This window comes from Octodon degus, unplaced genomic scaffold, assembly GCF_000260255.1.
Source record: "Octodon degus isolate 3935 unplaced genomic scaffold, OctDeg1.0 scaffold00006, whole genome shotgun sequence".
NCBI classification, from domain to species: domain Eukaryota; kingdom Metazoa; phylum Chordata; class Mammalia; order Rodentia; family Octodontidae; genus Octodon; species Octodon degus.
Genome location: NW_004524582.1, coordinates 30,603,401 through 30,616,866, shown reverse-complemented (window position 1 = coordinate 30,616,866; position 13,466 = coordinate 30,603,401). Strand labels below are relative to the sequence as shown.

Genomic DNA, 13,466 nt, shown 5'->3' with positions numbered 1-13,466 from the left:
AGAGAACTGTGACGTCGGGAGGTGGAGCTGGGTCAGAGGAGGGCTCATCCCCTCCCGGCTCCTCCCTGTCCTCTGCGTCCTGTGTCCCCTGCCTTTACAGCTCTCCTCCGCAGGGCCCCTGTGCCACGCCACCCTGCCCTGGAGCAGTGTCTACGGAGTGAGGCCTCTACACCTGTGAGCTACGTTAATTCTCCAGATCCTCAAACTATGGGCGTCAGGTATTGTTTCCCAGCAACAAGAAGAGTGGCCAAGGCAGCCCTGGAAAACGCCTGTCAGAGTCCTAATGCCCAGGCTCTGAGTGACCTTCTGGGGAAACAGGGTCTCTGCAGCAAGTGTCCAGAGGCTCTAGGTCCTGACCCAGGTCCTTAAGAGACAACAAAGAAGTCAGAGGGAACCCTGGAAAGGAGGGGGGATCTCCGGTCCTGCATCTCTGAGCTGAGGCAGCAAGGCACAAGGGGCTGTGGTGAGGCCCTACCAGATCCTGTCCACAGCCCTCAGAAGGAACCAGCACTGCCCACACCTCCACGCTGGACTTGCAGCCTCCAGAACTACAACACAGTAAATATCTATTGCCCCCCCCCCCCGCCACCACCATGCATTTGGGGTCGTATGCATGACAGCCCTGGGAAGGGCACACAGGGTCCGGACCAGGTTCGTGTCCCTGTCCCAGCCTAGCCCAGCACCAGCCAGCTCCGTCCAGAGGCACCGGCTGTGTGGGGGAACCAAACCTCCTGGTCACCCACTAGAGCTGCCCTCCCGGGGCCGCCAGACATGTGTGATGGATGGTTTTAAATTCTCTAGAAAATCAGACATTTTCACAGTGACCCGTAGCCCCTGCCTGCCATTTCCACTGTTCTTTCTTAAAGCAAGCTCTCTGCCACTTTCATGCCAAGAGGCTCTTGTCCTCCGCACAAATCACCCAGCAGGAAGGTCACTTATGTTGGGAGCCACAGGAAGCTAGGAAATTGATCAAATGTGTGTAGTGGGGCTGGGCCTCAGCGCCTAAAGCAAACCAGCTACCTCACTCCTGAGATAAACATCCTGTTGGTTTAGGTCAGCTATTAGACACTAGGCAACCTCGCGTCATGCGTTACAAACTTTGCAAAAGTATAAATAGAGGATCATTTTGTTGTCCTGTGGAGTTAGTCTTGCCCATCAGGCAAACTAGCGACCACCTAGCCCTGCTTCTGTCTTCTCATCTATCTTTCTCATTCCTGCCACTGTGTCTCCCAGGGCAGAACCATTCTCAGTGAGACCAACGGATCCCTACCACTTGGAGTAGACGCACCTAGAGCAGAAGTCCAAATGCAACAGGAAATCCAGGAAGGTGCCACTCAGGCTCCAAAGGAAACAGCCAGGGGCCCTGGATGCTCAGGACCAGGCTCCAGGGTGATGCCGCAGGTGCTCCGTCTGTGGAGCGCCCGGGCTGCGCCCTCCTGCCACGCGCCCTCTGCAGGGTATCGCGCTGCAGTACAGAGTTCCCAAACGGAGCCCAGAACGAGGAGCATCAATTCGTTTCACCGTCTATGTAACTTCATGTATAACTGGAATGAGTCACTGATTTTAGGATCAGCCAAATGCAAGTCCACATTTGGGGAGGGCATTTCCTGGGGTACCTTTTCTAATGAGGCTTTGTATTTGCATAAGACAGTATCAGTGACTAGATGTGATCTTCTGGGGCCGTTGTAATGGTGATTCCACTCCAATCCAACAGGGCTGAGGGAACCCAGCGAGCTGTATATATTGTTTCTGGGTGTCTGGGAGAGGTTGGCATCCCCCAAGGTGAGGGGCTCTGCCCGGCACAGAGGGCCTGGAGAGAAGGAAAAGGGGGAAGTCCCTGCCTGACTCCTTGAGCTGGACCCCAACGTCCCGTCTCAGCGCTAGGCTCTGGACCCAGGCTGGGATCAAGTCAGCCTGTAGCTCCCGGGACCACGCAGTGTCACCTGCTGACTCTGCTGGGTCTCCAGCTCACAAAGGCAGACCGTGGGGACCTCAGCCTCCGTAACTGCACAAGGCAGTTTCTTATTATAGGGCACAGGGAGAGAGACAGAGACGGGACGGAGGCGGAGACAGAGACGGAGACAGAAACAGAGACTGTGACTCAGAGACAGACGGAGACGGAGACGGAGAGGCCAGGAAGGGGAGGGGGAGGGAGAAGTTGGTTCTGCTCCTCTGGAGCATGCTGATGAGCACAGCATGCTCAGGTGTCATTTCTTGGGAAATATTCAAGGACTTCACCACATACAGACTATCCCCTGGAAGGCCCCAGGCTGACCCTTCAGGACCTCCTAGTGGGGAAGGGCTTGGCAAAGCAGTCCTGCGTCTTGGAGTCCCTGAATATCCTGTAACATGGAAACATACCTGCTCTCAGCCCTCATACCCCTCAGGAGGGTGGTTGCGGGCCAAATGGGGTAGGAGGGGCTTTTTAAGGAGAATAAAAAGAAAAGATCTGGGGCCGGCCAGATACTTCAGCAGATTAAAGCGCCTGCTTAGGCAGAGCTCAGTGGCCGGGTCTGATCCCCGGTATGCCATGCTGGCCCCGCTCCTGGGGCACACTGAGATGGCGACTGGGACTGGGCGTGGTGGTGCGCACCTGTTATCCCAGCATTTGGGAGGCTGAAAACAGGAGAACCACTATGATTCCAATCTATGTAGAGAGACCCTCAACACCCTGTATACCCTGTACCAAATACATAACAAATAAATAGGTAGAAAATATCTGAAAGCACGGTGGACCAAAGGCCACAAACGGGGGACACTATGCACAGTGTGGTCTACACATGCCATGGAATATGACACAGCCTTTAGAAGGAGGCCATTCTGACACGCACTAGACATGGATGAATCTCGAGGGCATTGTGTTCAGCGAGACAAGCTGGTCACCAAAGGACAAATACTGTGGAAGTCCTTCATGTGAGGGACCAGAGAAGTCAAAATGACAAGACACAGAAAGCACGGCGATGGGTGTAGGGCCTGGAGGTGGGGAGTGGGGAGTCGGCCATACGCAGAGTTTCTGTTTTAGGCTGGGCGTGGTGGAGACCTCCTGTAATCCCAGCACCCAGGAGGCTGAGGCAGGAGGATTATGGTGATTCTGAGGCCAGCTTGGGCTACACACTGAGACTCAACCTCAAAAACAAAATAAAACAAGAAAAAACAAAAGGTGCTTCTGTCTCATAAGACAGGAAGAGCTGTCATGTGAGGGCGTGCTTAAAGCCACAGAGCCATGCACTTAAAAATGATTAAGGTGGCAGATTTCATGCTACGTGCGCTCTTTACACCGTGGCTCACCTCCACCACCTTCGCCTTCCTCCACCCTTCTCTCGTCTCAGCTGTTCTGAGGCTGGGATGGCTGATGGTTTCCACCCACAAGCTGCATCTGATCCATTGGGAACATTGGCCAGAAGCCCTCTGCTGAGATCAAGGTTTCATGGGAAAGTGCGCCTGACTGATGTGTGGTCATCAGTTCTGGGTTAGGGGCTGAGCCTCCAGGGAAACTTGGCCTCAGTAGGAGGCTTGGGCGTTACAGTACATCCTGTAAGCAGGATGGGGGTAGACATGAGAGGAGAGAGAACTGAAGCTGCAGGAGCCATTTCTCACTCTATGTAGATAGAGGTCAGGTCTGCAGCAAGAGCCTCTGCCACCCCATGGACAAACTGATTTCGCATGCAACGTCTCAGGCAATTTTCCCTCCTCCCTTTTCAAATTGATGAACTCAAATGTGGCCTGAAAGGCAGGAAGGACTCCAAAGTTGTCCCAGCAAGTCAATTTTGTGATCACGTGGAGATCCCATTCGGCAACAGCACTAAGAGGCGACTGACCACAGGATCAGAATACATTTGTACTAAAAATATTTTAAAAGCCCTTCTCCTGATTATACCCAAAAGAAAAGAACACAAAGGAGAATGAGTTTTCAACTCAAGTACACTTATTCCTGATCTAACTAAATTAGCTCTTTTCAACAGGCAGCTTTGCTCTGATGCCTGTAATAAAAATAAAAGTAATGTTCACTTAGAGGGTGTTTTATCCTCTCTGCAGCACAGGTCTTTCGCGGTGTACAATGCCCCTCATCCACGCTGGAGATCAGCAGGGTGGGAACAGGGAGCAGAGGAGCTGGGGCAAGGGCTGCCAGGGGCTGACTGCATTGGTAAAACCAGCACATTTCAAATACACAAGAAGGCCAGTGTAATGGTGCGTGCTGCGGGGAGACAGAGACAAACGGGCCAGCGCTGGGTCTTCACTTCTGCCATGAACTGAAGCTTATGGCCAACCTCGAACCCAGATGCCAGACGTCCAGCCGCCAGAGCTCTGTAAAAGCAATGTCTGCTGATGAAGCCCCAGTCCGGGGCCATCTTCTTTGTTTTTTGTGCTGTGTTTTGGTTTGGTTTTGAGATAGGCCTTTCCTCCGAAGTTCAGGCTCAGAGGAAACTCACGGTGATGCCCCTGCCTCAGCTTCCCAAGTGCTGGGATTCTGGGTGCGCCACCACGCCCAGCTTCACAGGCTGTTCTTACAGTAACACTAAAAGATAAAGACAGCCCTCTTGCTCCGAAGCTTGGGTCTCAGGCTGCTCGCTCCACCTCCTGTAGCAGACCTGGAGATGTGGCTTCTGACCTCAGCTCTGCCCTAACCACGGGTGACCTGGGGACACTTCCTGTCTCAACAGCAGGACACCGCCCTTGCCCTCTCTGGCCTGCTCACCAGGAAGTCCTAGGGGAAAGGGAGTGACTTGTCCGACACCAGCCACCTGTGCTCCTGCCTCTCCACTCCAACACCCAGACATCTGGCTCTAGCTTTCAGGCAGCTTTAGGCCCCAGATGCTGTGGCTTTGCCCCAGCTGGTGCCCCCTGTTCATCTTAGAAACCAATGCCCACCGAACGTCACCTCCTCCAGGAAGGCAGCCTGGATGCCCACTCCTCACAAGTAGGGCACCCGGCCTTATGCAGCCTCCTGCAGGTACCATCTCTCCATGCTGTCCCTGTTTGCACATCTGTCACCCCACCCCACCCCCCACCCCACCCCCAGGCCACAAGTGTAGCAAATCTCCACTCCACCAGTAGACTTCAGCTTCTTAGTTGCCCAGGTAAACGGTTTCTATTCCAGTTCTGGTTGTCCCTGTCTCTTAGAAACAGCTGATCACTCTGATGCACGGCGTATAAGCCAATCCCCACTGACAAGCCACACTGCCTCTGCACTTCCGGCTTGCTTGGCCCAGGCAAGCTCTAGACCACCAGAGATCAGGGCCTGGTTTTCTGGGAATGATTCCAATCCATGCCCTTTGATATGAATAAATCTGTCTCCAAGTCCTAGGTGTCTTCAGTGCTTCTGCTGCCCTCGCACAAGCTGCCTACGACAGAGCCCGAGTTCTGCTCCCCTTTGCCACCACACAGAAGAGGTCAGGGACGCTCCTAGACCTGACATCAGTATGTGGCTGGCCGGTTGCCATCTGCCTGCTCAGCGCCCCCATAGGCTCTAGGGACAGAGCACCTCCAAAGTCTAGGAGACTGGAGTCTAGGGTCCTCTAATGGTCTTAAGGTCCCAGCCCAGCCTCCACTCCAAGGGTCCTGCTGACACCCAGGGCGTGTCCCCAGATGGGGACAGGCGCTGAGCTCATGCCCTGAGCCTCGGTCCTAGAATCATGAGAAGGACCGTCTCGGTTACTCTTCTCTCATTGTTGGGACAAATACCCAACACCCAGAAATAACGAAGGAAAGGCTTATTTGGTTCACAGTTTGTGAACCAAACTGTGAGGCTTCAGTCCATACAAAGCTGGCTCCAACACAGACTGGCACGCAGCAGAGAGTTCACAGCGGCGGAATACAGCAAAACAGCAAGAGCAAATGAGAGGAGTAGTGGCAGAGAGGAGGAGTAGCAGCAACAGCAACAACAGAGAGCAAGCAAGCCTGTCTCCCTTATGTTGTACTCAGGCTGCCCGCCCAGACCAGGTGCAACCCTCACACCCATAATCCCAGCATCGCTCGCACCCATAATCCCAGCATCGCTCGCACCCATAATCCCAGCAGCACTCACACCATAATCCTAATGGATCATGAGTTAATCACAAACTCTAGAAGTCCACCCCATGACTTACATGAGGCTTTGGGGGGACAGCTAGACACAGACCCCAGCAAGGACCATGTATTGAGCTCATCCTGCATGCTGGCCCATTGCTTGCTCTTCCGTGAAGACCAGCTGCCTTGGTCTCCTGTGAAGGCATCAGCACCCCAGTCACAGAGGAAGAAACCAAGGTTCCAAGAGGGAACTGCTCAGCTAGTGTCACTGCTGGGACTGAAGAGGAGGGTGGCACACAGCCAGATGAGCCAGGCACCACCATCATCTGCTGGGCTTGCATCCCAGAGCCAGCGCCTCCCCACGAAGCTCTCACTCCTTCCTGAGCAGTGAGCAGCGAGCTTGTCTCTGCTCACCTTGATGTTTGCTGACACTGTTTAATGGCAAGCGACAGCATCCCAGGCTGAGGACCCTGCGCGGGAGGAGAGAGGGAGCCACGCCTCACTCTGGGTGGGCTCACTGTGCAGGGGGAGGGAGCCACGAGGTGGGCAGAGGCTGGCAGCGAGGGCTTCAGCCCTTCCTGCAGGAGTACGGTGCCATGGCAGGGCCCTGAGATGGATCAGGGCTTGCTCTGTTGTCCTCCAGGAAAATGTCCCCTGGGGGCTGCACAGCAGGTGGGCTGGTGGGTGACCTGTGACTTCTGTGAATCAATCACCAGCTCTGCTCCCTTCTCTCCAAGAAGTGTCACCTCCCAGGCCAAGGCCAGGAGTAGTGGCCCGCAATCCACCCCACCCCATAGCAGCCTGGGTGCCAAATCTGGACTCTCTGCTCCCCTGGGTGGCTCAGCTGTGTGGCCCCTAGGAGCCTCTGCCCACCCACCCATGTGACGGATGGAGAACACACGCGACACATGGGCCCAGCCATATGTGGCATTTGCTTTCATTACAGATCAGCAGAGTCCCAGAAGGCCAGCAAGCCTGCGCAGACAGCAAACCAAGTCTCAGGGATAAAAAACACATGAGGCAGGAAAGAAGGGCCCAACAGTCGCCAAGAGGTCTGCTTCTTTTTCATCCACAGCTGCCCCAAACACCCTGCGCTGGGAAGCTGCAGCAGGCTTCAGTCCCAGCCCTACCCCAGGACCCCACCCTGGAGCGGCCTAGCCGGCCCCGCCCCGCTGCGGCCCCCTTCACCAGGTCCAGGAGGGCTCCTCCCCACCCGTGGCCTGCAGGGGGCTGCGCTGTGCCTGTGTGAGCTCACCTTTTCCTTTCCAAGCAGCCTCTGCATCTCCTCAGCAGGTTCAGCCCAGGTGCCGCTCCCCGCCCTGCCACAGCGTGCATCCCGACAAGGCTGCCTCTGGATGGCATGTTCTTGCCTTCCCACGATTCCTACCTTGAGCAGGCAATGCTGAACTGGTGCACTAAGAGCTGACAATGCCACAGTAGCAGGAGCGGTGACGCTGAAGCCATGAGCAGCCGGGGCCGGTAAACTGAAGACATCAAGCAGCAGAGTGGTGGTGGAGAACAAGAGTCCACAGGAGCCACCATCTCTGTGGCCGAAGAGGCTGAGGCTCCCGGTAGCTATATGCTGACACCAAGGAGGGCCACTGACACTAAGGGTTGACAGCCCTTAGCCTGCAGAGCTGACACTAGAAGAGCCACATTTGCCTGGCTGTGATCTCTATACAAAGGGAGCAGGCAAGACCCCACCCCCACCCCTGTCACCTGGTAACATGTTGGGAGCACATACAGGAACCTTCCCATTAGCCGGCCTTGAAGAAAGGAGGTGACAAAGGCAGCAGCCACCAGCAGGCTCTGATTTCCATCTCACATGCAGTTAAAAAACCCACCTCGCGGGACACGATCACGCAATGTAGTGGATTGCTAGCTGTCGGTCAACTTGTTCCACTCAGCTGAGCCGAACCAGCATGGTGCTGGGTGTGGGAGGCCCGGCTGAGGATCGCTGCCAGCAGCATAAGAGGCAGAACTGGGGAGAAACTGGAGCAGGCTGTTAGGGAAGCTGTTTTTAGGAGCTGTTGGAGCTGTTGGAAGCTGCTGGGTCTCCCGGGCTATTCTGCCGGGCCCTGGTCACGGTAGCTTTCCTGGTAGAACTTGCTGTGCTTCTTGGAGAAGGAGCTTGGGGCCTCACCGTTGCTAAGAGCAAGTCGCTGTGGGTCACTTCGGGGGAGCTCTGGTCCTCACCTTGAGCATCGCTTCCTGGCTCCAGGGGGCAAGATGGTGCAAGGCTCAGTGTCCTGGAGAGGCCCGTCGCATTGGTTTTCCTGGTGGAATTTGGCTTCTCTCATCACTGGACGAGCTTGGGACCTCACTGTCACTGAGGATGGCTGTGGCACTTTCAGGGGCACGCTGGTGCTCACCTTGGGCATCGCTTCCTGGCTCCGGTGCAGACCCCTCCGCCTGCTGGCACAGGTCCTTCATCCCGGCGGCTCGGACTTTCTAGCCTCCACCACTGACCTTTGGGCTTCCCAGTGCAGATCCATGAAACAGGCCTGCGTGAGACATCGCTGTGGGCTCCTGGCCTCCAGCTGGACTTGAGGGGGCGCTGTTACGGGCTCCTGGTCTCCAGCTGGACTTGTGGGGGCGCTGTTACGGGCTCCAGGTCTGCGGCTGGACTTGTGGGGGCGCTGTTACGGGCTCCAGGTCTGCGGCTGGACTTGTGGGGGCGCTGTTACGGGCTCCTGGCCTCCAGCTGGACTTGTGGGGGCGCTGTTACGGGCTCCAGGTCTGCAGCTGGACTCACGCAGGACATGACCACAGGACCCGGGCCCTGAGGGTACTTGGCTGAGCTTATCAGATACAAAAGTTACATTTCTTGTTATATAGGTCTTGCTATATCTTGGTCTTAACCATCCAGCAGAAAAGTATAAGAATGAGGTATATAAAGTAAAGTCATATTAATACCATGAGCTATAAAAGGCTCAAGTCAATAACTTCTGAGGATAACCCACTAATATTATAGACTGCTGGACAGTGTTGGATTGTTTAGCTGAATTCAAACACCTACAGTATTTAGATGCCAATAGAATATCTACCTTTGACAGGACAAAAAAATTTTAAAAAATTAAAAAAGGGATACAAAGGAAAGATCATTTTGTATATATATACATACAAAATAGTTAGGATAGATATACAGCTACTTTTGCTTAATTCAATGAGAAGAAAGAGGTGTACTAATAGTGTTTGGGCAGGATATCCTGTCTGCTTGTTGTACTGTGGATAACCACTAAGAAGATAACAAGGTACAGTGTATTGATTATTGAAACTGTCCTATTAATCATCTTTGAAACTGTCTCATTCATATTTATTTCTCAATTAAAAAATGAAAAAAAATTGAAAAATGCATCCAAAAGAAGCAGAACTCTTTTCTTGAAGGTGTACTGTCAAAAGTCACAGAGGGTCGGCCACTTTGGAGCTATCTGTGCCCTGGGCTTGGTCCCCTCCCCTCAGAGCCCCAAAGGCCACTGCCAGCTGCCTCCACTTTCCAGGTGAGAGGAGAGAAGGTGAAGTGTCCCACCCAGGGTCTCCTGGTAGGGCTGTGACAGGGACTCTGGCTGCACAACTCTAAGGCCAGTGTGTTTAAGTGAGGGAAGGGCAGAGAACGGAGCCGGGCTGGGGGAGCTTCAAGACCCTGTGCTGCAGTCTGAAGAGAGAAGGGACAAGGACATGATGGAGAGTAGGACGTGCCTTTCTCTACTCGGGCAAATACCACTTACTTACCCGCCCCCCGCACACGCGCCAGAACCCCTCTCACCGCGGGCCGCAGGCCACAGAGGCACCCACATGCCAGCTCCGGCAGAGGCAGCGCAACCTCGGGCTGCCCCCCTGGGCTTGGGTTTCCCGAGCCCCACATTAGAGCAGACGGCAGCATGCACAGAGGAGCCCCAGGAGGCTACTTCCACCTCGGGGGGGCCGCACTTTCCCTGCTCTCCCCGGTGGAGCGGGGATGAGCTCTGGTGTGGACTCTGTGGCTCCGCGGGCCACACTGCTTATCCTCTCTCGGGAATTGTACTCAGAGCCTGTCAGAGGGCCAGTTCATCCTGACATGAGAAGTTGGACCTGAATGCCCCGGGACAGGCTTGCAGCTGCAGTCTTTGCACCTGGTAAAATCGTAAACCTCGACTGAGTATGCCTCATGGCTGCCAGCCTCACTTCCGGTGACCAGGCTATTCCCAGGCTCTGGTGGCTTCCAGTCCAGAGCCACTTACCTCGCACAGGACAGGGCTCGCCAGTGTACTGACTGCTTGAACTGGAGACGCCTGAAAGCAGCAGGTGCATAAAGGTTTCTTTGGCCTTTGTGCAAAGTCCCCTACCTAAAGTGCCGCATCCTGGCCACATGCCCGCCCTCAAGGCTGTCATTTCTTCCCAAGGGCTCCTGGGCAACTTGCAAATAACTTTCACCTTGAAAATAACAGTCATGCTTTTTCCTGCGGCCTGTATGTGTGCCTAACTCTCCGTCCCAGCCAGCACTCTTAAGAGGACAGAAGTGCGGCTTCCCTGTCCTGCCCAGCTGGCGGAGGCCATCTGTGACAGCGTGCACTGGAGCCAGCCTGGAGAGGGCCCGGAAGCCACTACCATGGGGTGCATTTTCCCAGCTGAGAAGACGGAGTGGCACCCTCCTCCCTTCTTTCAGGAGAGGTCTCGAGCCCACTGGGCTGTCACTCACCTCAGAGCATTGCCCTGCTGATTAAGCCCGGCAACTGGAGGCAGCTTCATCCAGAGAAGCCTGGCAAAGCCACCTGGCCAGGGGTCAGACTGACCTGTGTGCCAGGAAAGGCGTGGCCAGCGTCTAAATGGATCCGCCAAGGAGCAAACAGCCAGCAAGTCCACAGCTGGGGACACACTGCAGCACAGGTGCCTCGAACTGCTGTGAAGGGCCAGTGTCACGAAGGTGAAGGAGACCAGGAAACACAGCGCCGAGTGGGACATGTGGATCCTAGATGGATCCTGGAGAAAATACAGAAAGAACATTAGAGGCATGGTCCGGGCAAGCTGAGAGCGACGCTCCTCAACAGTGTGCACCACGTCAGTCTTTTCCTGGGTGTAACTGTGGTGACAGCTGATCTTGTGTGCCAACGCAGCAGCTTAGTGAGACACTGGAAATGGTGGTGCGGCCCGAACTGCCAGCACTCAGAAGGCGGAGGCAGGAGGACTCCAAGTCTGAAGCCCCTCTAGGGCTTCATAGTGAGTTCAAGGCCATCCTGGACTACACAGGAGGACATTGTCTCAAAAAGCCAAAGAAGAGATTGTGTTTAAATTGGAGATCTTCGTGTAAAGCCAATTGCGCCTCACCAGGTGGGTGGACCTCATCCAAGCAGGGGAAGGCCTCAACAGGACAAATAAACTGGCCACCCCAGGGGAGGGTGTTCCCCAGCAGAGGCTTCCGGCTCATCTGCACCTGGGACGGCAGATGTGGACTGTGTGAGCCAGCTCCTTAGAACGCCTCCTCCCACACACATCCATGGCTCTGCCTCTCTGGGAGCCCCAGACACAACTGTGCAGGAGAACATTGTGTCTCTAAGAGGAGGGGACATTACCGCATCTGCTCCTGACTCTCATGTGTCTCAACAAATAAAACAGAGTGTGCACGCATGCGTGGTGTGCATCCACGGAGATGCACGTGTGCCGCTCACGAACATGTGCTGCGTGTGCAGGCACCATCATCCCAGAAGTCCTGCTTTCCTGCAGTCAACCACGGCCTGAAAACGCACAATGGGAATCCCAGAAGTAAACCGTAAGGTATTTCGAGAGCCCTTCTGCGTGTATCCCTTGTTACAGTATATCCAGTAATAACTGATCTGGATGATGAGTCAGCCCTGTGGTGTCCTACTGTGCCTGGTTCATAAAGCAAACTCTGTGAAAGGTGTGTGTGATTGGCGAAACCCAGCTCTGTGTAGGTCTTGGCGCTATCCGGCTTCCGGCATGCAGGGGTCCTGGGGTGCACCCTGCAGGTGAGGGGGTGCTGTACCCATGTACCCTGTGTGTACGTGTGTGCATGTGTTCTGTGTCGCTACCATGTGGAGACACCGAGAGGAGCGACGGCGCTGGCATCAGCAGCTCTGCGCTTGGGCAGACAGCACAGCTCCCGCGGCTCTGCCCTTTCAGCCTGTCTATAGGCTTTAAATGTTTTGCAATGAACGTGGCAGGGGATTGCTTTATGGCCTAGAAGCCGTCGGTGCTGGGGGGCCTGCAAAAAAGAGGCCTGCTTTCCCAAGAACTGACGGCGAGCAGAGACCAGGTGTTGGTGGAGGGAGCCACGCATCTGCTGAGGCGGCTGGGGCTGGGGAGCAGCCTGGGGTGACGTTGCGCTACGACCCGCTGCCTGCCTGCAGACTCCCAGAGGCCTGTGGGGGAGGCCCAGGCCTGCAGATGTGGCTCCCTGTCCTGGGCCATCGTCCAGGGAGGAGAAAGGACAGCAAGCCTGAAGACTTGCCCAAGCCCGGCCTTCGGCACCAAGACACCTGAGCTAAGGGGGTCGCTGCCCCACCCCTCAGGCATTTGGTTTTGTTTTTTTTAAGGGTGTTTAAGGTCTCACTACTAGATTGGACTCATAGCCATCCACCTGTTTACAGCCTCCCAAGAGCTGGGATTACAGGGGCATGCCACCATGCCCAGTCTCAATTGCAGTCTCAGCATGCCCCAGGGGAGGGCTGGCACAGCAAGGCAGGTCTGGGGATCGAGTCCCTGGCCCCTGCACCTGCTTGCAGGACACTTTAATCTACCGAGCTATTTGGCCAGTCCTCCTGCATTTGTTTTGGTGGGTCTTGAACTTGTAACGGTTCTCCTGCCTCAGCCTCCTGAGTGCCATGCGTCATTTCATGACAAATCCAAGCTAGCAAGAGTAATTCCCACCAGGATGGAACTGGGCCACCAAGGATAAAACTGGCGCCAAGGATTTTCTTTCAACCTGTCTGATGTTTACATCTGATGCGAAAGGCACTGACCTCTTCTGTGATTAGAAGAGATCCAAGTATCCAGGCCTTTTCTACGTGGTCCACTTGGGTGGACACGGCGAATTCCATGAGCCACTTCACATGAGGCTACAGAGCTGAACCCTTCCCATGCTCATTTTTTGGAAAGTCACAGGCAGAAAGTGGGCAAGTCCGTTTCTAGTCCCCTTCTCCCCACCTGCGAATTTGATGCAGCCCCTTCCTCTCTGGGACTCAGGTTCCCTGGGATAGCAGCTCCAGGAGCTGGTCAAGACCTCTTCCGGGGGCCGGCCAGATAACTCAGCAGACTAAAGCACCTGCTTAGGCAGACGCAGGGACTGGGCTTTGTGCCATGCTGGCTCCACCCCCGGGGTGTGCTGAGACAGTGATTGAGACTGGGCAAGGTGGCACATGCCTATAATCCCAGCGCTTGGGAGGCTGAAAACAAGAGAATCACTATGAGTCCAATCGGTGTAGTGAGACCCTGTAGACCCTGTACTAAATACATTGAGAGAGAGA

General features: G+C 55.0%; 1 protein-coding gene across 1 annotated transcript in view; it reads right to left on the bottom strand.

The window, feature by feature from the left end:
- The window catches only part of Sorcs2 (sortilin related VPS10 domain containing receptor 2), a 350,334-nt gene extending 341,895 nt beyond the window's left edge, over window positions 1–8,439 (bottom strand). The window contains exons 1-2 of the mRNA XM_023724073.1: window positions 8,379–8,439; window positions 7,394–7,490 (exon numbers count right to left, since the gene is read on the bottom strand). Coding sequence (XP_023579841.1) covers window positions 7,394–7,490; window positions 8,379–8,439 — 158 coding nt within the window. The remainder of the gene's footprint in view (window positions 1–7,393; window positions 7,491–8,378) is intronic.
- Window positions 8,440–13,466: the final 5,027 nt, after the last annotated feature.